Source organism: Glycine max, chromosome 2 (genome assembly GCF_000004515.6).
Source record: "Glycine max cultivar Williams 82 chromosome 2, Glycine_max_v4.0, whole genome shotgun sequence".
NCBI lineage: Eukaryota > Viridiplantae > Streptophyta > Magnoliopsida > Fabales > Fabaceae > Glycine > Glycine max.
Window position 1 is genome coordinate 11,415,541 of NC_016089.4, and position 23,428 is coordinate 11,438,968.

At 31.2% G+C, this 23,428-nt stretch overlaps 1 protein-coding gene across 2 annotated transcripts; it reads right to left on the minus strand.

The window, feature by feature from the left end:
• Positions 1 to 8,824: 8,824 nt before the first annotated feature.
• LOC100814288 (cell division control protein 48 homolog B) lies at positions 8,825 to 16,993 on the minus strand. Of its 2 annotated transcripts, none has more exons than XM_006574886.4 (13): positions 16,842 to 16,993; positions 16,296 to 16,435; positions 16,132 to 16,176; positions 14,804 to 14,859; positions 14,553 to 14,702; positions 12,897 to 13,001; positions 12,257 to 12,356; positions 11,515 to 11,796; positions 11,276 to 11,445; positions 10,472 to 10,600; positions 9,975 to 10,062; positions 9,715 to 9,792; positions 8,825 to 9,489 (listed from the first exon to the last, which is right to left on the minus strand). In XM_006574886.4, exons 2-13 carry the CDS (start codon positions 16,431 to 16,433, stop codon positions 9,010 to 9,012), a joined length of 1,821 nt encoding a protein of 606 aa, XP_006574949.1. In that variant the 5' UTR covers positions 16,434 to 16,435; positions 16,842 to 16,993; the 3' UTR covers positions 8,825 to 9,009. The 2 variants fall into 2 exon arrangements, with proteins under 2 accessions (XP_006574949.1, XP_003520118.1); XM_003520070.5 differs by having other exon boundaries at positions 16,804 to 16,989.
• Positions 16,994 to 23,428: the final 6,435 nt, after the last annotated feature.

The following is a 23,428-nucleotide window of genomic DNA, read 5'->3' on the forward strand; positions in this document are numbered from 1 at the left end:
ACAAATATCAGCAAGTGCAATGACTATCTCAGCCATATTATCTACAATAGGTGGATGTAACCTACATTTAAAAAAAAAATAACGGAGTTAAACAAAAGACTTGGAAAGGAAAATTTGAGGACCAAACATAATGAAATTATTTTTAGTGGACTAAAATCAATATGGCCTAATATGTAGAGGATCAATTTTTTTAAGTAGAATATTCTCCTTAATCCAAAGTTAATTACTAATTTTTTGAGAAACTGAATTTTATTTAAAGGATTGACCTCTCTTAATAAATAGTTTTCTATATGATCCATGACCAAGTGTTTAAGAGATAAGGTTATCTATCAATCATGTTACACCATGTTGATATTATTTTAAAATAAAAAATAAAAAACCCATAAAGGATGATTGTAAATTTTAAAATTTTAGTTTTATTGTTATAATATAAATTTAAGTCTAAAATATGTTTTATGTGCCTTAAAATTAGAAATGTTCATTTTTGGTCCTTCAAATTTTTTGTATGTAGTTCTTGTAAAATTAAAATATATTACTGTTTGGCATGAAAATAGATTTGGATTAAACAAGCCTAGCTTCAAGCAAACAATGATACATTTTAATTTTTAGAGGAACTAAAACATGCTAAAAAAATTTCAGAGATTAAAAACATAATGTGCAAAAAGAGTCATGATTGTCCTAAAAGAGTCTTTCGATGAAATTGGAGAGAAAGTCTCTTTAAAGTCAATCTCTTCCTTTTGGGTATAGCCCTTCGCCACAAGACGAGCCTTATACTTCTCTACATTACCTTTGGAATCTCACTTGGTCTTAAATATTCATTTGCAGCTAATGGGTTTCACATAGGACAAGTCCCCAAACCTTGTTGTCTTGCATGGACTTATACGCCCCATTCATTGCTTCAATCCACTTTTCTGAGTTGGAATCTTGCATGACTTGATGGAAGGTGACTGAATCATCTTCCATCATACCATTATTTTCCTCATGTTCCTTGAGAAATACCACATAATCATCTAGAATAGTACTTCTCCTTTCTCTTGTAGATCTTTGCAAAGGTATTGGCTCATGAAGCATAGGTTCTTGAGGATCTTGAGTTTGTTCTTCATGAACAACCAAATTATCTTGAGTGGGAGATTCAATAACAATACCTTGTAAAGGTTCCAAATTTGCTTTATCAAAAGCAACTGTATGAATCAATTCTAGAATTGTTACTGATTCTTCCTCTAAGACAAAGTCTCTAACCTTATTCTTCCCCCCAAACTCAATATCCTTAAAGAATGTGTCAGTTCTCGTCTCAAAAATTGTCTTTAATTTGGGATCATAAAATTTATAGCCCCTGGATCTTTCAGAATAACCAATAAAGTAACTGCTCACTGTTCAGGAGTCCAATTTTCTTTCATTTGGCTTATAAGGCCTTGCCTCAGCTGAACATCCTCATACATGAAAATGTTTCAGACTAGGCTTTTTCCCAACCCAAAACTCATAAGGTGTTTTGGCAGCTGCCTTGGTTGGCACTCTATTTAGAATGTAAGCTGCAGTCTTTAGTGCCTCTCCCCAGAGTGACTCTGGTAAGTTAGAATGACAAATCATGCTTCTTACCATATCCTTTAGAGTTCTATTTCGTCTTTCAGCCACACCATTCATGCTAGGTGACCCCGGCATTGTGTACTATGGGACGATTCTACATTCCTCTAGGTACCTGGCAAAAGGCATCAGGCGTTGTTCACCTGAACTGTCATATCGTTCATAGTATTCACCATCACGGTCAGATCTGACACTCTTGATTCTTTTGTTGAGTTGATTTTCAACTTCAACTTTAAATGTTTTGAACACATCTAGAGATTGGGATTTTTCATGTATAAGAAACAAGTATGCATATCTGGAGTAATCGTCTATGAATGATATAAAATATTGTTGATCATTCCATGAAGGTGTATGAAATGGCCCACAAATGTCTGTATGCATCAATTCCAAGACGTCTGTAGCTCTATATGCACCTAATTTCTTGCTTTTGGCATGTTTACCTTTAATGCATTCAACACAAACATCAAAGCTTGTGAAATCAATGGAATCCAATATTCCATTTGACACAAGTCGTTCAATCCTATTCTTAGAAATGTGACCTAAGCGCTTATGCCATAATGCTCCTAAGTTTGTATTATCAATTCTACGCTTAGTACCACGCAATTCTGCATTAAAGGATTCACCATATGAAGCTACAGTATCAAGTAAATATAGATTATCATTAACCAAGAGTGAACCAGTTCCAACAATATTTGAATTGACAACCTGAATACATTGTTTCCAAATAAACACAAATAACCTAATTTGTTCAAATAAGAAACCGAAACCAAATTTCGTCTAAATGACAGTACGACAAATGTGTCTTTCAAATCCAAATAAAAACTAGTATATAATAATAATCTAAAATGCCCTATAGCTTTTGCCTCCACCGATCTACCATCTCCAACGTAGATCATCTTTCAGAATCAATTGGCTTCCGGTAGCTTAGGTAACCCTTTATTGAAACACTAATGTTAGTAGTGGCACCAGAATTTAACCACCAAGTGTTTCTAGGTACTGAAGCTAAATTGACCTCTGAATAGACCAAAGTAAGAAAAATACATTTCTTTGCACGCCAAGCATGATATTTGGTACATTTATTCTTTAAATGTCTAGGCTTACTACAAAAGAAACAGTTGTCACCTTGATTTTGTTTCTTTTGTATTGGACCACTAACAGCTTCATTCTTAGGCTCCTCAATCCTTTTTCTTTTGCCCTTGTCTTTAGAGGTACTCACAACATGAGCACTTTCAGTCCTTTCTTGCTTCAGCCTTTCCTCTTCTTGCACATAGTATGAAATGAGCTCATTGGGAGACCATTTCTCCTTTTGACAGTGATAAGAGAGATCTTAAACTGATTAAATTGTGAAGGTAGAGAAATTAGCACTAAATAAATAAGCAAGTCTCTTGATAGCTCAAGCTTTAGTGCCTTTGATTTTGAAGCAATATTTGACATTCCCATAATGTATTCCATGACATTTCATTCAAGTTATGGAGAAGAGTACTTGTTTTCGCCTTATCGCTTTTTGCACTTTTCAATTTCAGCAAGGAATTCTTTGACACTAGTTATATCATCTGAAACAGTGCCCCCAAAGACCTCAGGAATGCCACGCTTAATGATCATAAGACTCATGCGATTTGAGTGATCTCACTCTCACTCCTCATGAAGTTTCCTCTATTCAGGAGCACTAGAATCAATAGGAGAAGAGGGTTTCTCAATCCTTAATGCAAGGTCTAGATCCATGCAACCAAGAACAATTTGCATGTTCTCTTGTTCGTCCTTAAAATTTGTACCATTAAGATCCGGAACCAAATTCATATTAGCAGATGTAGTAGCAATAACTGAAAAGATCAAAACAAATAATACAATAAGCTGCTCACGTAACAATCATCAGTGCATTTAAATAATGGTATATCCCATCTCAAGATATCTAGTACACCATTAATATTAAGTCTTTGGACAGTGGTATTAATTGCTAGTAATATCCTTGTTGTTCAAACGTTGATAATAAAAGTATATCAAATAACAAACTCATCTTTTGATGTGACTTATCATTCACATGCAAAACCTCCTAATTATCACACATTTAACATCACATGTGTGTATGCAAATTAGTTAAATGGTAACTTTCCTTTAGGTCAATCACCATTCATATAAATAATTACACATGTTAAGATTTCTCATGAACAATCTACACAATATAGGTCACTTTGGTGATATTTTGATTCAACTAGCTTATTTAAATGCTAAACAATTAAAGTGATATACCATAGCTAAATTTTGAACATTGATGCACCAAATCCAAAATTAAAACTTTTCTTGAGTAAATTATTTTAACTTTTATTTATTTATTTTAAATTTTAGAGGCACATGATTATTATTTTAATATACTGCAGCGACCTCTAAAAGTAAGAACAAACACATAAATACAACAACAACAACAACAACAACAACGCCTTATCCCACTAGGTGGGGTCGGCTACATGGATCAACTTCCGCCATAATGTTCTATCAAGTACCATACTTCTATCCAAATCATTAAGTTCGAGATCCTTCTTGATAACCTCTCTTATAGTCTTTTTGGGTCTTCCTCTGCCTCGAATTGTTTGTCTTCTCTCCATCTGGTCTACTCTCCTCACTATAGAGTCTACCGGTCTTCTCTCTACATGCCCAAACCACCTAAGTCTATTTTCCACCATCTTCTCTACAATAGGCGCTACTCCAACCCTCTCTCTAATAGCTCTGTTTCTAATTTTATCCTGTCGAGTCTTACCACACATCCAAATTGCATAACCTATTAACACATCAAATTGCTATGCATGCACCGTTTTGCAATGTTGCTCTACATGTGTTATATTGATTTATTGTTACCAAGTATCATTTACTACTTGTGAATTTGTCATGCTTATAGCATGTAAATAACATTACAAAATCATTTTCATGTAACATATCCATATTGTCAATCATGCAATATACTCTACTATACAATTGTTATATTAATTTGATGTTATCAATCACCCTTTATATCATTGTTCATTCCGCAGTAATGTGATAATCTTATTTGTTTCCTCAAAAAATATTGTATCTAATGTGTGTATGTTGTCCAAACATCATACATGAATCAAGTATGGGTGGCTCTGATACCAAATGTTGGGATTCAATCCATCAACCTCATTTGATTCTAACAGACAACCATCAATCCCAATCAACCACATGCTTTCTATTTGTAGAGAGAAATTACTGCGTAAAGATGAATAGAACCCCATTGATACTCAAAATCATGATAAAAAAAATTAAATGTGAAAGCGTACCTAGATGAGTCATAATGGAATGATGATGAAAGGTTGATAAGAAGATTGGTGGTATGATCTTACAAACGTAGAGAATCCTTGTTTTTTTTTTTTGACTTAAAGAGAAAAAGCGTGAAATTAGAAGAAGGATAGCAAAGAAAGTAGAGAAATTGTGGCAAGGACCATTGAAGAAAGTAGGAGGAAAGTAGGACAAAGTAGTTTAATTTTCATCCATAATTAAAAATAGATCATTCAATAAACGATTTATTTTCACGTGTTTCTAGTCACTTTTAGGGGATTATAAATTTATTATCCCATCAAATCACGATTTCTAGATAATTTTGGTAAAAAAAGAATGGTTCTGGGTTGTCCACGAAGATGTGTTCCTTTTATTCCCCGATTTATATATGATTTCTGAAATCAATTGAGGGCTTTTGCAGAGACATCAATTTTAAGCAAAATCCCATGCTAGAACATGTATTTTCCCATGGGAACAAGAGAGAGTAATTACAAAAACTTTGTCCTGTCTGCATTTTTTTTTCCAATTTGTTTCTCCTATGGTTATAAATTATTTCTGAAATCAGTTGAGGGCTTTTGGCAGAGACATCAATTTTAAGCCAAACCCATGCTAGAAAATTACAAAAACTTTGTCAAACTTTGTCATGTGGGTTACATTCAATCCATCTTCAGGATACCCTGGTCGCGCTAACTCGCAGGTGCAACACGTGGGCCCACATTCCATACCAATTTTGTTGTAATATATTATTTATTTAATATTTTAAGATTGTTGGTGTTTTTTGTGGAATTTTTTGGACATTAGTAAATATTTATTTGATTAATCTGAGACTTAGAATTTTAATATTTAACTCTTGTATTTTTGTACCTTAATTTTTTTTCACACATTCCTACAATTTTTTTGTCATTTTCTAGTTTGAGGTACTCTCTCTAGCATTGTGTCAGTGTGAGAAATTAATTAGAGGTCATTTTATTATTACATAATATGCATGATAAAAAAATTAAAAAAAATATTCTATTTCTGTGTATATTTTTCTTTTTCTTAATTTGGATTATTGTAACTCACCTATCATGGGTATAATGATGTGAATTTGTGTGATTAGTTATACAATCATGCATGGTATAAATTGTCAATTTTGTAATAAATATAATTTTTTTCTTAATTTACATAATTGTAATCTTACTTATCGTGTGTATATTTATGTGAATTTTGTGTTAATTTTATCACATTAATAGTAATGATATTCTATCCATATATTGTTGTTAGTGTGATTTCTTGTTCCATAATTTACTTCCCTTTGGTTATATTAATTAATTTTTTGGTACACTATGGGCAGTAGGATCTTGGTAATATGAGTTATATTACATTGTATCGTTGTCTCATTTGTTTATGGACTCTTTTGTCACTGAACTTTGCTTTGAAGTCACGTTAAGTGATATTCAGTTTTCCTCCCTAATTCTATCAAAACTTTGAATGAAACAAACTATGAGACATAAATTTTTCCTTAGACATTCTTTATTTTTATTTTTAGTCACAAATTTTCCTTCTTTGTTATTACTTGTGTAAAAGATTATCCATTTTAAATTACATAAACATATGTAGTGAAATGTATATTATTGTATGTCATTTGTATACATTAACATAATTTAATGCTTTAATATACATTATATTTTTTACTGTTATACTGTTTAAATCTAGACTTATTTATTACTCTTTTAATTTGTAACAAATATGTGTCGAGTATATTTTTCTCTAATAATGTGCCTTGGTGAAAGAAATTTTATCATCAAAACTTATTTGGTCTTATACACATTGATGAGTCATGATTTATATTTGAAGTTTTTTTCTTGAAATGACATTACATAATCTTTAAGTCATTGAAGATCATTGGTCTTATGCACAAAGATGAGTGACACTCCTTTTATCTTGTAAGTTATCATATGATTGCATATATGGATAAACTTGTAAATAAATTATTCTTATCCTTTTTTTAGATTATAAATATGCAATTATATACGATTATCACTGTTTCCAAAAAAAAATCTCTAGTAGAACTCTATAATTTTTTATTACTTCATTTTCTAATCATATTCTAACTCTTTTTTTAGTAGGAGTATTTTGCATTTTATTACTTCTAGAGTTCCAATTTGAGATAAATATAAAATTTTTGTGTACTTTTGAATTCTTGACTCGATCAAGTAAAAGCATTAACTATGTTATTGTACTCTTTATCATGAAGCTTACGAAGATAAAGTAGTATTTATCACATGTTAAGTCTTAATGTTGCTAAGCATGTTTTTATTTTCTTTCAATATGACTATTGTTGAATATTATATTTTATTTTACATAATTGTTGATAATTTGCATATATTTATATTATATTGATGGTAATTACACCCTATCGGTGTGTTATTATTGGTATAATTTGTTGAGATTCAATGCACTATTTGTCTTACACTTATATTAGAATTTTGTTTGAGTACCATATTAACATTGAAGTTTTTTAATGATAAGTTTTTCTTGTGCACTATAGTATTATATTTCTTATTTATTGTGCTTTGAGATTGTTGAAAGAGATTTTAATAAATAAGAAATTTTCTCTAAAGAGGCAGATTTTTTTGTGTCTTTACATGAAACCGTTTAACTCTTTGATTATGTGACAATTTACACTCATGTTTTTCTTTGATGTTCCGTACTAACCTCTTTGTCTAACCTTATTAATTGAAAAAATTTCTTTTAAACAATCCAATATTATTTTGAAATGTTACATTTGCCTACTGTGATGCAAATTAGTTTAGTGAAACATTTTATAGAAACAAATTGTTATCATGTGGGTAAGGAATATACCTTATCTGTATGACATTACTTGAAATGATTCTTGTTTGAAAAAAAAAATTGTTGAATTTTGTTTAGCCCTTTGGGCATTTTTTTCTTAAAATCATTAAGTCAAATATAAATGGAATTGCATTGATACAAGTTTTCTACCTCAAATGCCCAATTATTCATATACTCAAATGTCCAATTATTCATATATGAACAACCAAATTTAGTTGTCTTAATAAAATATTTTGTTTTCTTGTCACATACTATTTGTAATCACTTTGTTTTTGGTTGTGATCACTTTATTGTTAGAACTTATTTTAAGGATTTTGTACTAGTCTCTTACAAAATATTATTTTGAGTAATAACTTCATTGTCATATGTTGTTATTAGTGAACAATTCTATGGACAATATAAGAATCCCAAATTTAAAGAAATTAATTTCTCCATACTATATTTTGTATTGTTGCTGATAGTATTTTTGCAATTTTGTTAAAGCTATATTATTTGAGATATATAGATAAACTTGTGTCCATTTTTTTTTTCTTCTTAAATCACACGGAAGAAAACTTCCTTCATTCCCTTTTTTCCCTTCAAACAATCAGTAAAATGTTAACATTTCTATCCCCTCTCTCTCTCTCTCTCTCTCTCTCTATATATATATATATATATACCACTAATATCATTCATTGAAAGAATTTTTGTTCAAGTTGAATAGGATCATGAGCAGCAAAGTTCCTTTCCAAGTATCTTAGTGGTTAATATTTCGACCCTATGCCTATTCTTTGAATTTCCTTCCTATTTATTTCCAGAAAACAATGTATTAAATGGGCGTTAGTAGCCTGATGACCCTTTCGGTTGTAGAAGTTTCAATGAGAAACCTACGTAGCACAAATTGATATAAAATTACTCTTATCATTTAAAAAAAAAAATAGTAAAGATAATGCATTACACAATGCAATCCCTTTTATCACTGGTTCAGTTTTGGATTTCCGAAGTAATTATTTAGATGCTAAAAACGTATGAAAGCAGGGGTATACACGAGTGATTTGCAAACTCGTGAAAGAAAGAAAGAAGTATGAAGATAACAAGAAGGTATAAAATACAAAGATATATACTTGAATGAAATGAGCCACGATTAAGCAAAATCACATCCATAAATACCTTATGAATAATATGATCACATCTGATAATGAATAAACACCTTACAAATAACATGTATTTAACAAAAGAAAACCTTCTATTCTCAAAATTATACTCACAAATCCTATGCCTACACAATAAAAAATGAATTGATCCAAAAATACAAAAGGAGTATGCTCTTCAAGTAGCTATATCATGTACAATTTGGTCTCCATACATGATATAGTATTCAGCTGCAGCAGCAGCAGCAGCAAGTAACAAACAGCTGACAACTCCAATTTTGACCAAAGAAAAAGGATCCAACCTGTTCTTTTTGCTTTTGTCTGGTTTCAAACCTGCTTCAAAGTGGCCAGGCAAAGCTCGAGATGAGGTCTTCATGAAAGATGAGTACGAGTCAATTTCTGACTTTGTTAATGCTGGTTTTAAAGAACTCTTCGCAATCTGGAAATGGCGGTCACAAACAACGGCGGCAGATATGTCTTCCCTTAGAGCTACAATTCCAGCTTCCTTGCATAATCCCTCCAGTTCAGCACCTGTGAAGAGCTCTGTGTCTTCTGCTATCCTTCTGAGATCAACATCATTCCCTGTTTTCATCTTACGCGTATGTACACAAAGAATCTCATGCCGAGCCTCCAAATCAGGTGGTGGTACATACAGAACCTACCAATCCACAAAAATAGACTAGTGAGATACAATTTTTTACCAACCCCTTTCAACTAGCCAGAATCAGTGTCAGCTGCTTGGACTATACTTTTAACAATATCTTTATGTGATTCATGAAACTCTTTCATTATTGTAAATGTACAAATCCTTGATATATTTTTAACATGTATAATTCAAGTTACAAACTGAATCACAAGTATCGTCGAAGATATTATTTTGCACCAGATCAAAACGCCCAGGACGCATGAGTGCAGCATCAATTGCATAGGGGCGATTTGTAGCTGCCAAAACAAGAATTCCCTGAAAAAAAATAAAGATCTAGTTAATAGCCAGAAAGAAACTAGATGATGCCTACCATCTCTTGAATACAGTTTTATGCTTGCTTTTTCCTTTTGATAAAGAATTCATGGGTGGAGGAAAAGGACAGGGAGAGGATAAAATGTCATTAAAACAAACATCAAAGAAGAAAAAGGCATACTTACTTTAGCTTCTTCTAAGCCATCAATCTCAGTCAGCAGAGTGGATAAAAGTCTCTCTCCAACTGTAGCACTATTGCTAGAGCTGTCACCCCTGCAATTAAGGGAAAAAATATAACTTCTTATGCACTAAAAAAATTAAAAAAAGGTTCTTGTTCCCATTTTGCAAATCATAGAAATATTTGCATCAAGAAAGCCAATATGACAATGTTGAGCTTTAGATGCACCAAACATTTAACAGAATTTACCAAGAACAATTCAGTTTACATGGTTTGATGCAATCCCACTTTACGGGAAGCTAGACATTATAACTATTGAGACTAATCATTGAGAGCCACCACCACACTTTGGTGTGTTCAGAATTAAAAGATTTGTGCAGAACAGCATTTTCCTTATGTCAAATCGATTGAAATCTGACCATGAAATGCTATCACAATGGGTAAGAAGCTTGGAACAACAACCCAATGATGCTAAATATTTTTACACAAAGTAAGTTTACTAACCGTTTGGCAGCTACCACATCAGCCTCATCAAAGAATATTATACTAGGTGCCGCAAGGCGTGCTCTCTGAAATGTTTTACGAAGCAAAGCTTCCCCCTCTCCAACATACATTGAATACAATTCTGCACCACTAATTCACCATTCATTACTTACAAATTTTTACATTATTTGGAAATCAGTTTCTAATAGGAACTGAATTGCAAAAAAAAAAAAAAAAGATGTAAAGAAAATATAATCACAGAAATCAGAATGTCAGAGAACTGTAGAACTAGAAATCTAGAACATATCAAAGCATAACATCACCAAAACAGAAAATAATACAAGTGCTACTATCAACAGAATGGGTGGAAGATGATAGGGAAGAAGGAGTTAACAGGGGTTTCAACTTTCCAAATAGCCAGCAACAATCTAGTCATGTTAATTTACTTATTTAGGAAAGACAAACTTATTTTGTTGAATTGCAAACCAACTTCATTAATTGGCACGTATGATCCTACAAGTCCTTTTCTTTTCTTTTATGAAAAACCGTGTATCCAATAATGATTTGGATACTCACTTAAAAAGGATGACATATTCAGACGATAAAAAATAATTTGAGAAAGGTTTATATAAACTTGAAAATAAAAAGTGGGTCCTAGCACATGGGAATGTCTTTCTCACTAAAAAGAATGTCACTTTCCTAAGAAAAAGGAAACGATCCATTTCATGTAAGCCATACATAAACTTCAGTCCTATAATGCCAAGGCTTATTTTTTCCCATGCAACAAAGATAAAACTTACTTTAAAACATAAAATATATTAAAACCTTAAGGAAAAGAAAGATGCTTGAGCAGCATGTGCAGCAGCTTTGGCAAGGGTAGTTTTGGAACATCCTGGAGGCCCATGGAGAAGAATTCCACGTACAGGGGATATTCCCATTCTTGAAAATGCAGCAGAATGCTTGATAGGCCATTCAACAGCTTGCTGGACTTTTTTCTGTTCAAGGACAAGCACAGGTATCACTGAAGATTCTCAGAATCAAATCAAATGCAAAATTTAACAAACCTTCAATTCTTTTAATCCACCAATGTCTTCCCAAGTCACTTTGGGAATTTCCACAGTAACACCTCTTGTTATACTTGGACCAACAACAGACCTTGCATGCTTCCAATCTTCCATTGTTAGACTGAAATTACTAGCATCTTTTGTATTTGAAGATCTTTTGATTGCATACATGGTAGCTTCACGACACAAAGCCTCCAAATCAGCTCCAACATATCCATTGCACAATGCAGCAATAGACTTTAAGTCAAGAACGGGATCCAAGGGAATCATCTTTGTATACAACTGTAATAAGTTAATATAAGAAACCACATAAATCCATGCTGTCAAACTTCAGCAATCAAGAATTCTATGAAACAAGAAAGAAAAAAAGACTTAAAGATTGAACTTTCTTACTAAACAATTGGCCTGAGAAATTACATAAACAATTTGAAAAGTTATGATACTGTCAAAGAGTCTGTCTAGGAAGTTATTTCTATTTAGGAGTCTGTCTAGGAAGTTATTTCTGATTATTAGGAGATTATTCATATTTTAAGGGTGATTTATTTCCTTCTATGTAGACTTGTGCCGTGCTATACTTGTGTAATTATCAACGAGAATCAATCTTTTCTCTGTTCAGATTGTGATTTTCCACATTATAGAATGAGAACAAGACTGGAACTCCAAAGTACCCAGGTTTGGTATCATCTGAATAACCAAATCATCTTAAAAGAGACCATAAATATTTTACATCACTAAAATTTACCTTCAGAATTTGAAAGCGGTCATCTTCATTTGGGACAGTAACTTCAATTTCAGCATCAAAACGTCCAGACCTTCTTAGTGCAGGGTCAATTGCATCCACTCTGTATGCAGCAACCGGATTCATGAATTTCAACACAGAGAATTAGAGAAAGTACTCAGTAACACCAAATCAGGTGTAAGTGAACGACTCTAAGCAGTGTTAAGAGATGACCTGTACTATATGATTAATACCATAGATTTTAAGAGAACAAGATAAGCACACAAGATATCAAAGAAAAAGAGGATAAGTAACATAACAGCACAATACTCTTAATAACCCATCAACATACAGAAAACAACTTAAACTGCCCACTGCTCTTATTAATCCATCAGGATAAGTACAACAAATTAAATCACTTACTGTTCTTACTAATCAGTATTCTGTACAGAATGATAACTTCTCCAACAGCATGCTATGAAAACTTTAAACTAGCAATATCAGATTTCTAATCGTAGTTTACAGGTTTAAAAGGCTGGGCATGAGAGAAAATAATATTACAAAGTGTGGACATTGAATTTCACAAGAGAACCAATTTGCATTCAACCCCAATAATTTATATTTCTATAATTCATAAATAATCTTTGAGAATACAGCAGGTAACCTGTTAGTTGACGCAACCACAACTACACCTGGTGTAGAAAAGGTTGGTTTATTTGAGTCCATCAGAGTAAAGAGTTGGGAGGCAACTCGGACATCTTGCTCCCTTCTGCAAGTTGACAATTTGAAATAATGGCATCAATGAGCTCACTGCATGTATAAATAAATTCCTTCTAAATTCAAATTAATCCACTAGAGCAGAGTCATGCCCATATGTTTCACTTTATAATATGAAGGAACAAAATACTGTACAAATGCAACAGAAGTTCGAGGCTGAGAGTTTAATACAACTGGTCCGGAAATAGCAGAACAATACTGTATTATTACTGAAATTCTGCAACTTATATCATTATGGGTCTTTTTGGATAAACTTCTCCATAAGCATTTTTGGGAGAAGAAAATAAGGAAAAATAAAAGTTTCTCCATGAGCTAAAATTAGCGTATGATTACGTTAATTTGTAGAAGCTCTCTCAATGACCATGTACACCAAATTGTAGATAAATTGAACATATTTATAAAAACACAATCTTATGATCAATATTTACTTTTTTAAAAGTATATTTTTCATTAAATTGAAGCTTGCTTCATAAACCATCAAATAGATTTTAATTTTTATAAAATTTTGTAAATTTGATATACTTAATGAAGATTTTCAATTTGATAGTTGGATTGATGAAATTTAATGTCTATGAAAAGATATTAAATGAAATATCACAGGAATTACTCCTAGAGTAAGTGGACCCCCCCTCCCACCATATATAATGACAAAAATAACAACCTAGTCAAGAAGCAGATTCTTTTAGCATAGTATATAACTATATATACATTTCTTACCAACTAATTGGATTTTTATTTATACCTCTGATCATTTCAAAATCCCAAACAAGATGAGACACAATTATTTTTGTCAAACTAATAAAAATATAAAATGAGTAAATCACCATGCCATATATCCATTACATAAAAAGAAAATAACGGAAGTTCAAGTAATGTTATTGATAAGCACCAAGGCAAAAATATTGTGATGATGTGATTGACATTATAAATTTATCAATGAAATGGTATTAAAATAAAACCTACCAACTTTTGAATTTTGATGGTACTCTAGAGACATGCATACAAACTAGAACATATCCTCCTAAATCATGCAAAAATAAAATATTGGGGCAACACATAACAGATTTAAAACAAGTTAAAAGAGAGATAAAAACATTATAACAAAGACAATGTAAATTATGCAAGACTTTAAAAGAGAGATAAAAATGTAAGAGTGTATATGAGTAACTAACTCAGTTTAGTTTACTACTGTAGTTAGTTAACAGTTAGCTTTAGTTACTTTTCAGTTACAACTGAATCTCAACAGTATAAGTACTGTTTTTGTTAGAGATCTCAGTGCCTTTTGTAAATTCTACAATGAGATATACAAATCTCTTTCTCTCTAGAGTTCTAATAAAAAACATTATAACAAAGACAATATAAATTATGCAAGACTAGAGAATCCCCTCTTACAGTTTTTCCATCTACATTCTCTCTATCATCATAAAATTGTGTTCACAGACTAAATTTATCCTATTTATTAAAAAAGTACAAGATAGAAAAACAAAAGCTAAGACAAATCACAGAAGTGTGTTTGGCATATGAGTCATCAACTGTATCATACTTGGAATCTCGACGAGCACAGAGTGCATCTATTTCATCTATAAAGATAACCGATGGCTTGCCCAAGGCTACATGAGATGATGCCTCTGAAAATGCCTCGCGGAGAATTCTCTCACTTTCACCAGCATGTGCTCTATGAACAGAGTGTGGACTGCAAAATACATAAACAGACAAATAATGACAAGTAATTGACTCAGGTCAAAGAACTTGAAACACAAGATCTACCAAACTACATATTCAAAAGATGAGTACCTGATAACGGTCAAATGTGCCCCACACTCCCGAACAACTGCTCGTACCAAACTTGTCTGTAATGAAATTCACATACAGGCATAAATATAACTAATTTTACATTTCATAAGCCAAGCAAAATGTTAGTTTGACTTATAGCATGATCACACCATAGTAAGACACCATATAGCTATTCTATCTACATTAAACTACTAGTTAAACTATTTGTAAACATTCAATTCAACAACCCTATATTGTTTTATTTTCTATATATCTTCTTCGGTTCTTCCATTTATTCCCCTTGAAACATCTTCCCTTTATTCAACAATAAAAGGATTTAGGAGGGAGGTTACTTAGAGGAGAGAGGAAGAGGGAAGGAAATCATGTATTATGTTCAAAAGGGAGAATGGAAGGAGTGAGGGGGATCTTTCTCACACTGGATCGTTTGGCATTAGCTTTTGGGGTTAAGGGAAATCCTCCCATAGCAGGGAGCATTGGTCTGTTTCTTCTGAAACTTATACTGTTATAGTTCAATAATACAATACTCTTTCTCTTCAATAGAAACCAGATTCCTATCAGAACCTCTTATTGAATGGCTCCTGAAGTTATTTGGGAAAGTAAATATGATGGAAAGGTATAGTGCTTTCCAGAATTTGTCAACCTTAGCTGCTTACCTTCTCTTGTTGCCACTGTACTGCATCTCCTCCTTGCCTTATTTCCATTTCCATTTTCTTTTTCTTATTCTGTAGATGATTCTTACCTCTTAGGTTAAAAGTTAATAATTGGAAAGTAGAACTCTTAATAATTGTTTTGAAACTTGAAGCCAGGGTAATTTTGGATAACTGCATTGTGAGAGCTATTTGGAAGAACACTAATTAGCCATGAAAAAGGATCTAGATTCTAGTTATTTCACAATTCAGATCAAGTTTTATTTATTATGGCTGATGGGAGGTATCTTAAATCACAATGCAGAATTGTTATCTTTTGTCCATTTGACCTTCCAGTGAAATTATGCTGTCACAAAAATTGCTTCTGCAAGAAGTTTATGATAATCAACATGCAAGAAAAACAATTTATGTAGTTTCTGTTGTCAGCAAAAGCTCCATAGATTCTGCTTTTGCCTACGTGCAAATGTTATTTCTTAATCAAATAACACTAACTTGCTACAGATACCCATTTCTTTTAATTTGTGTTTTAAAGTGTGCAGTGGCCTATCACAGATAGTAACTACAAGGAATGATGTATGAATAAATAAACAGAAAAGGCTACATTGGAAAATAAACAAAAATTGCAGCATATTCTCTGTTCCATGCTAAGTTAACAAAGGGTCAATTTTCAAAAGAGCTTACCTTTCCAGTGCCTGGTGGACCATACAGCAGCAATCCTCTTGGCCACTAGAAGGAAATCCAAAAAACCAAACCAAGGGGAATAGGTAAATGACAGTTACAAAGAACAAGACTTACATGATTAAAAGAAGTAAAAACATGAAGACAAAGAAGGGGGCAAAATGAACCTTAAGGCCAAGCTTTTGGGCTTGGTGAGAAAAGTGAAGAGGGAATATGATGAGTTCTCTAAGGGCCTGAAGAGCTTCAGCGTTGCCACCAATGGCTTCCTCGGCTCTCCAGTGATTATTGCTGGCACAGCTTTCCATCTCTGCACGCATAACAAACTGATGGATGAGACAAATGAAACAGACTAGGCTAAGTTAGTCCACATTTTAAATGTGCATTACTATTTTTCAGTGCTATAAAACTCAATGCAGTCATCGATTCAATCAAGGTATTGGATTGTTGATTCAACCAGAGAGTCACCGATATGTGTTTGTGTGTGTGTGAGAGAGAGAGAGAGAGAGTCATTGTTCCCAAAGGGTATTTATTATTTAGCCTATTCTGCCATTGTCACCAACAACACCCTCAAAGTGAAAGAAAACCCCCAATTTGACAGAAAAACAAAAAACAAAAAACCCCAATTTGCATTCTCATTATCACACACAGACATGAGAGAAAGATAACAGAACTCACAGAGGGGAAAGGCGGCGACGAGTGAAGGAGAGACTCACGAGAGGTTGAGAGCAGAACGGAATCACGCAGTGGGAAAGGAGAGACTCACGAGTGAAGGAGAGACAGTCGCGGGTGACTGGCAGAGGGAGCACCAGATGGAAAACCAGAGAGCCCTTTTCTTCTTTTTGTTTAAAAACCAACCTCCCAAATCCTAAAACCCTATTTTTTTTTTTGTAAATATAATAAAAAAAAGTGTTTTAAAAACTAGAAAAACACAAACTCGGAGCAAATTTATCATAATAGGTTTTGGGTTAAAAATAACATTTCAAAACTAAAAATTGGTAATTCACAGTCACCCGAATGAGGTTTAAGTTATTTTTTTTTTTTATATTGTTATTATAGGAGCACTTTAAAGATATGGAAATAAGATAATCAAAATTTCAAAATAATATATCTCAAAATATATACGTAATTGTTTAAATATTTAAATTTAGAATTAAAATCACTCAATATTATAATCAAAATAATGAGCGTATAATTTTTCAAAATAAACATCCAATCAATATCAGTAACTTTCTTAAATTAATATGAAATATACACCTCACAATATTGATATCACCATATTATAATAATAAAATAAAAGACAATATTTTTATATATAAACCCGAAACCCAATTATAAATCCTTATCTGGATTGTAGCACATCATATACAAGAGTATTGTATTATTAATTAATGAATGATGAAACCTTTTAAACCAAAATTATATATTTTAATAGTGAGAAAGACTCTAAATATATGTAAATCAACATAAATAAATAATTAATTATTTTTTATATGAAACCAAAAAATCTTTCAAATGTAACATATGTATACATGAAAACTCAATAAAACACTAATTTAATTTTAAATCATACAAATCAAGTTGAAAAGATAAATAGAAATTTTACTAGACTATTTTTTCACTTATGGTAAGAAAAACATTTCTTTCTTTTCATTTTGTGTATTGTGTTTACTTATGATAAAAAAGAACTAATAATTTTTTATTCACTTTATTGAAAAATTAAATTGCCTTCCTTTTTCTCTTTTTTCACTATTTTTAGACTTCCAGTGAAAAATTATTTTTTAATTTTTACTTTTGCATTATTTTCTCACTGAGAAAGATATTCTAAAAATGTCGCTAATTCCCAAAAAAATTATCAAAAAACAAGAAATCATATAAAAAAATATATCGTGGAAGATTTAAAAGAAAAATATATTATTCACTTCATGCATTATTTTCCCAATAAAAATATAACTATTTTTTCACTTATCGTTAGAAAAATATTCTTAAAAAATCTTTCTTTTGATAGAGTCTTCAAGACTCTTAAATAATCAAATTTCATAATTACATAAATAAAACAAATATTATATCTAACATAAAGTATTAATAATGAAATTAGAAAAGAATAATCTCTTCTTTTCACGTATAGTGAGAAATAAATTCTTTAAATTCCTTTCTTTGATAAAATTTTCAATAATTTTTACAAAAATATTTTTAAAATTTATCTATTTCGAGACACATTATACACATATTGATCCAAATTAAATTTTATGAATAATATTGATTAGAGAGAATGAGAACTTATCTTGAAACATGAATTCAAAAAATATGACATTCTTCTATAAAAAAATTTACATGGATGCCAATAGGAAATGTGTTTAATGGAAAATAAACAATCATGATGATAACGGGTTAAATATAACATAATTCTGAGAAAAATTATAGAGAGAAAGAAAAATCAGAGAAAATAATAATAATGTGTATTCGTTGTTAGAGAAGTAACTTATTTATAGATACAAAAGATAACATAAGAGTTATCAAAGATAAATCTATAATACTAACATTTGAGGATCCAAAAATTGTGTCATCTAGAAGAAATGTACATGTGTCAAGCAATGGTGCATTTGGAAAATGAAAGCCATCCAACTATTTTGCTTCTTCTAGTAGTAACTACAAGGCGACAATAGAACCACAATCAACTGCACATCCACAAATAGGTTTTGGTTTCAGGAACAATGTTTCATGCTACAAACAACATGACAAGGCTTCCCGTTGCATGCATATCATAGTTTGGTCGCACACAAAAACCAATGAAACTTATTGACAGGTAGCATGCAGGTGATCCTTTGTGTGTGGCATATTAACAACACACAACAAATGGTAATTTTTTAGAGTGTAGTGTAATCTTGCATGCAGATGAAGTTTCATTAAAAAGATAAATGTTGACGTACATCTTTTAATTTTAGTTTGAAATTCAAATTTGTTTGTGTTCCCATCAAATTCTAAGCATGTCCTTTTGTTATATGTTCATGTATAAATATAAATATACTTTGTTTTAGTTTGCAGAAATTCGTTTATGAATTCTCTTGCATTTGCTGAAATTTGTTGAAAATCAAATTGCATTATAAATATACTTTGTTTTAGTCTAAGCTCTACTATTTTTTAATTTAGAAAATGGCAAAAAAATACAACTCAATAGCTGAGATCAATGCTGAGAAAGAGAGTTGGAGAATCATGGTTAGGATTGCTCGTTTGTGGATGGTATCAGATGTTTCGATTAATAAACAAACATCTAGCAACAAGATACCATTTTCCATGGAGATGGTCTTAATGGACTCAAAGGTATGTTCATTTCAAAAATTACAAATTTTCATTTGTGATATTTTATAATATTGTAAAATTTTTACTGTTTATCTTGAATGTAGGGGGATAGAGTCCATGGTTCTATCAAGCGAACTCTCATTTATAAGTTTGACAAAACCTTACAAGAAGAGAAAGTGAACTCTATTCAATTTTTTGGTGTTGTTAGGAATGTAGATATATATATAGAATCACCCACCACAAGTACAAAACTGTGTTTCAGTACTCTATTAAGGTTGCATTGGTGGACAATGCAAGTGTTCCCAACTCTTTGTATAATTTTGTACCTATAAGAGACATTGTTTGTGGTGGTTATGACACTGATTATTTACTTGGTAAGGTTTTTATTAAATGCAAACATTTTTACCGCTATTTTCAGTTGATGTCAATTTTAAACAATTAAATTAAATGTTTCATTTGCATAAATGTCATGATATTTTGACGGGTGTTGGGACTGAAAGAGAAAATGAAAGAAATGGAAGAAGAACAAAGATGAATGTCATTCAAATAGAGGATGATGGGTAAGTGGTATTTTATTGTTGGTATTTACAATTTTATTCTATTCTATGATATTTTACTTTTTCTATTAAGTAATAAGTATTTGTTGTTTGTCATATTTTTTTAAAAACAGATTCAGCATAAGTGTACTTTATTTGGTCCATTTGTGGATGAACTTAATGCATTTCTTGCATCTGGAGTAGTAAAAAATGTTGTTATAATAGTTCATCTAGCCAAAGTGAAGTGTTTCCAATGTATTTTTATTCTGTATTCTAATTGTAAAAGAGTTATTGTGAAATAAAATATGCAAACTACTATCTTTTATTTATGACAATATTTAAAATTTGTTATTTGTAGACAAAATACATCTTCAAAATTGTATTTGTGGAACAAGAGTCGTGTCCAATGCTGAATGTGAAGAGGTAAAGGAGTTGGCAACAAGGTAATGTCTTCGAAAATACATCAGTGCAGAGTAATGACAACGTTTTATATTGTCTGATTTAATTTGTGCATGTTTGTTGTTCATATTTTTTAAAGAATGTTTGAATCACCCTCTCAAGGCCTGAGTCAGATGACTGACTCCACTGCATTAAGTATGTCGAAGGATTTTCTGCATAATACAATCAGAAAAACAATTGGTGGTCTTAAAGATTGTTTTGAAGTTTTTGGTATTGTGAAACATGTTTTAGATAATGAGGAATGGTGGTATACTACTTGTACATGCAACAAATTAGTGTATCATGTTTCAAAGATGTTTTTTTTTTGTTAAAATGCAATAAGCATGTGACAAATGTTGTTTTGAGGTAAAATTTGTGCAGCTTATTTAAAAATTTTACTTTGACTTTTGTTGTATAACCTTCCAACTAAATGTAAAGTTTGATTTGGTGCAGAATGAACCAATAAATAATTATATCTTTCGATTATATTATATTTTTAGGTATCGTATCAAGGTTCGTGTTATTGATGAATCAGATTCTGTGACTTTTGTGATTTTTGAACGGGATGCTACCATTCTTTTCTACAAGCCATGTACAAATACATTTGAAATATATCAGAAGGTCTGTTAAATTTATAGTGACTTTCGTGATTTTGTTAATAGGTTATGAATATATGTTAGATTGTTGTTTCATTTGAAATGTCATTGTTGCAATGCAATTTTCTGTTGTAAAGAAGTCTTGCTGGAACATTTCTACGAGAAATCACTAATTTGGTGAATAGGTCTTTCCTTTTTAAAGTTGAAGTTAATAGTGAATGCAACTCACAGTTTGAGAAAACTTTTAGAATAAAAAAATTTGTATTGATTTATCCATTATCAAGTTGTTCGAAGAAGGTTTGGTTGATGACACATATTTGATCCAATCTGAGGTGTTTTATGACTAATCTAAATATTTATATTTGTAGCATGTGTTTTCAAAGAAGTTGTGTTACCTTAACTTGGATTATATACTAACTAGATTGGTTATGTCATGTTTGTTTACAGGATTTGATGACCAAGTTTTCAAATGTTGTTGAAAATGATTCACAATGTGGTAAAAAAAGCAATTGAATTATCAAAGGATTATGAAGAATTAACCACCACTAAACACAATTATTGTTTTAATTAAGGTATGAGAGAAAATTGACTTCGAATGAAAGTGAGTCTGCAACCCAACATAAGGAAAATGATGTTCATAACAACAATTCTAAAGATTTGATTCCTTTTGGAACTCAAATACAATCACAGCTAGAAAAAACATGGAAGATGCAGATAAGCAACTGGAAGGTTTACAATTTGAAAATGTTAAAACTAATGAAAATTCTAGACTAAAGGGGAAGACAAACATCGTTGAACCAATGCAAAGTCAATCTTTAGAAATGCATTTGCCACTAAAATCTTTTAAAAAAAGGATCAAGGTTGAGAAGATTTGATCTCAGTTGAGAAGACTATAGCTGCTGCAGGAGTGGTGTTATGTAGGGATGACTGTTTTGTTTTGCTTTAGTTTGTCTTTTGTATTTTGATATCAAATTGCAGACAATATTTTATGATAGTCAACACTAATGTACTCTGTTAATGTCAAGTTTGATTGAAATTTATGTGACTTTAAGTAATGTGATTCAAGAGTTAATGTTGTTTGTTTAGCAATGTATTTGTTTTTTAACCAACAATTCGTAATGGGTGGCAACTTTAGTTTGATATTTCGAATCCACTTTTTTACTGTATAATCTACATGATTTTTTAATATTCAATTCAACAAACTGAGTTATATGATCTGCTCTAGCAAAATTATTTTTACCAGTCTTAATAACAACAGTGTTAATAACACAGTAATCAAATGGATTATGGCTTCTAGCAAAGTATGGATATGAATTTCAAAAAGTAAATTAAAAACACATCAATCTGAGTTGAACATGATGTTGGTGGATTTTTAACTTCAGCAGTTATAAAAAAATTTAATAATGTAAACGTAAAAATATTGTGAGGATACAACTCATCCAGGATACTGCCGTAGGACAGTGGTTGTAGCACATGAATTGATAGGGAAATGACTTATAATGACTTATTCATTAATGATATTATAGATGAAAAGAGTGTAGTATAATTGGAGTCAATTTTAAAAATAGATGTATACAACTAAAGGGTCAAACAAAACACATCAATCTGAGTTGATAAAGAAAATATTCACAAAATTAGATATATGCAATCTATGTCTTTTTGTTGTGTTCTATACTTAAGGATCACTACATGTAAACTTAATTCCAAAATTCTCTGGATTTCAGATATTATTCAATTCATGCTACATTTTTTTGTTCATTAAATTGTTAAAAAATATTCAACATCAGTATATTAGGTTCAGGATTTTTGTGAATGTGAAACAAAGAACTGATATTTTCAACCTAAAAATTTCAATTTTTCATTTAAGAACAATAGGTGGGTGCATAAAACTCTGACACAACAACATATTTTGTGTGCATCACAGTTTCACACTTTATGTTATGCATTGCTTGAGCATTTTATGTCTTTATTTATGTTTGACCATTCTTATATAAAACTTTTCTTATTAATATGTAAATGGTCAAGTCCTTTTAACACCATTGATTTAATTACATACAATGTTTCCTGATTTGTATTAGAAGTGTGTATATTACAGTGTCACTTATGTTTATAATCTTTTATTTTCATTTTACTAACTTCACGAGAAGACATAATCATATATCTTTTATTGTGGAGGCTTTTGGAGACAATTCTAAATCTCCACTAGCACATGATTTCCTTCATTTTTTTTTTAATTCTTCATTTTCCCTTTGCATTGTTTCATTGTGTCATTTTCACAAAGATACACACATTTTCTTTTAAGGGTTACAATAAGAAAAACTATAATGAGAAATTAGGATTCCGAAATTGCTTTCAACAAGTTGTTTTTCACTGTAAATTACTATGTCATCCATAAACAAAGTGTAATCATTGCGATTTTGCTATTGTTCAAAT

Coding starts and splice junctions, on each gene's coding strand:
- LOC100814288 (XM_006574886.4), bottom strand. CDS start 16,433: ATGGAAAGCTGTGCCAGCAATAATCACTGGAGAGCCGAGGAAGCCATT. Junction 12,357..12,896: donor GTGGTTGCGTCAACTAACAG/GTTACCTGCTGT, acceptor TGCTGCATACAG/AGTGGATGCAATTGACCCTG. Junction 11,446..11,514: donor GTGGATTAAAAGAATTGAAG/GTTTGTTAAATT, acceptor GTCCTTGAACAG/AAAAAAGTCCAGCAAGCTGT.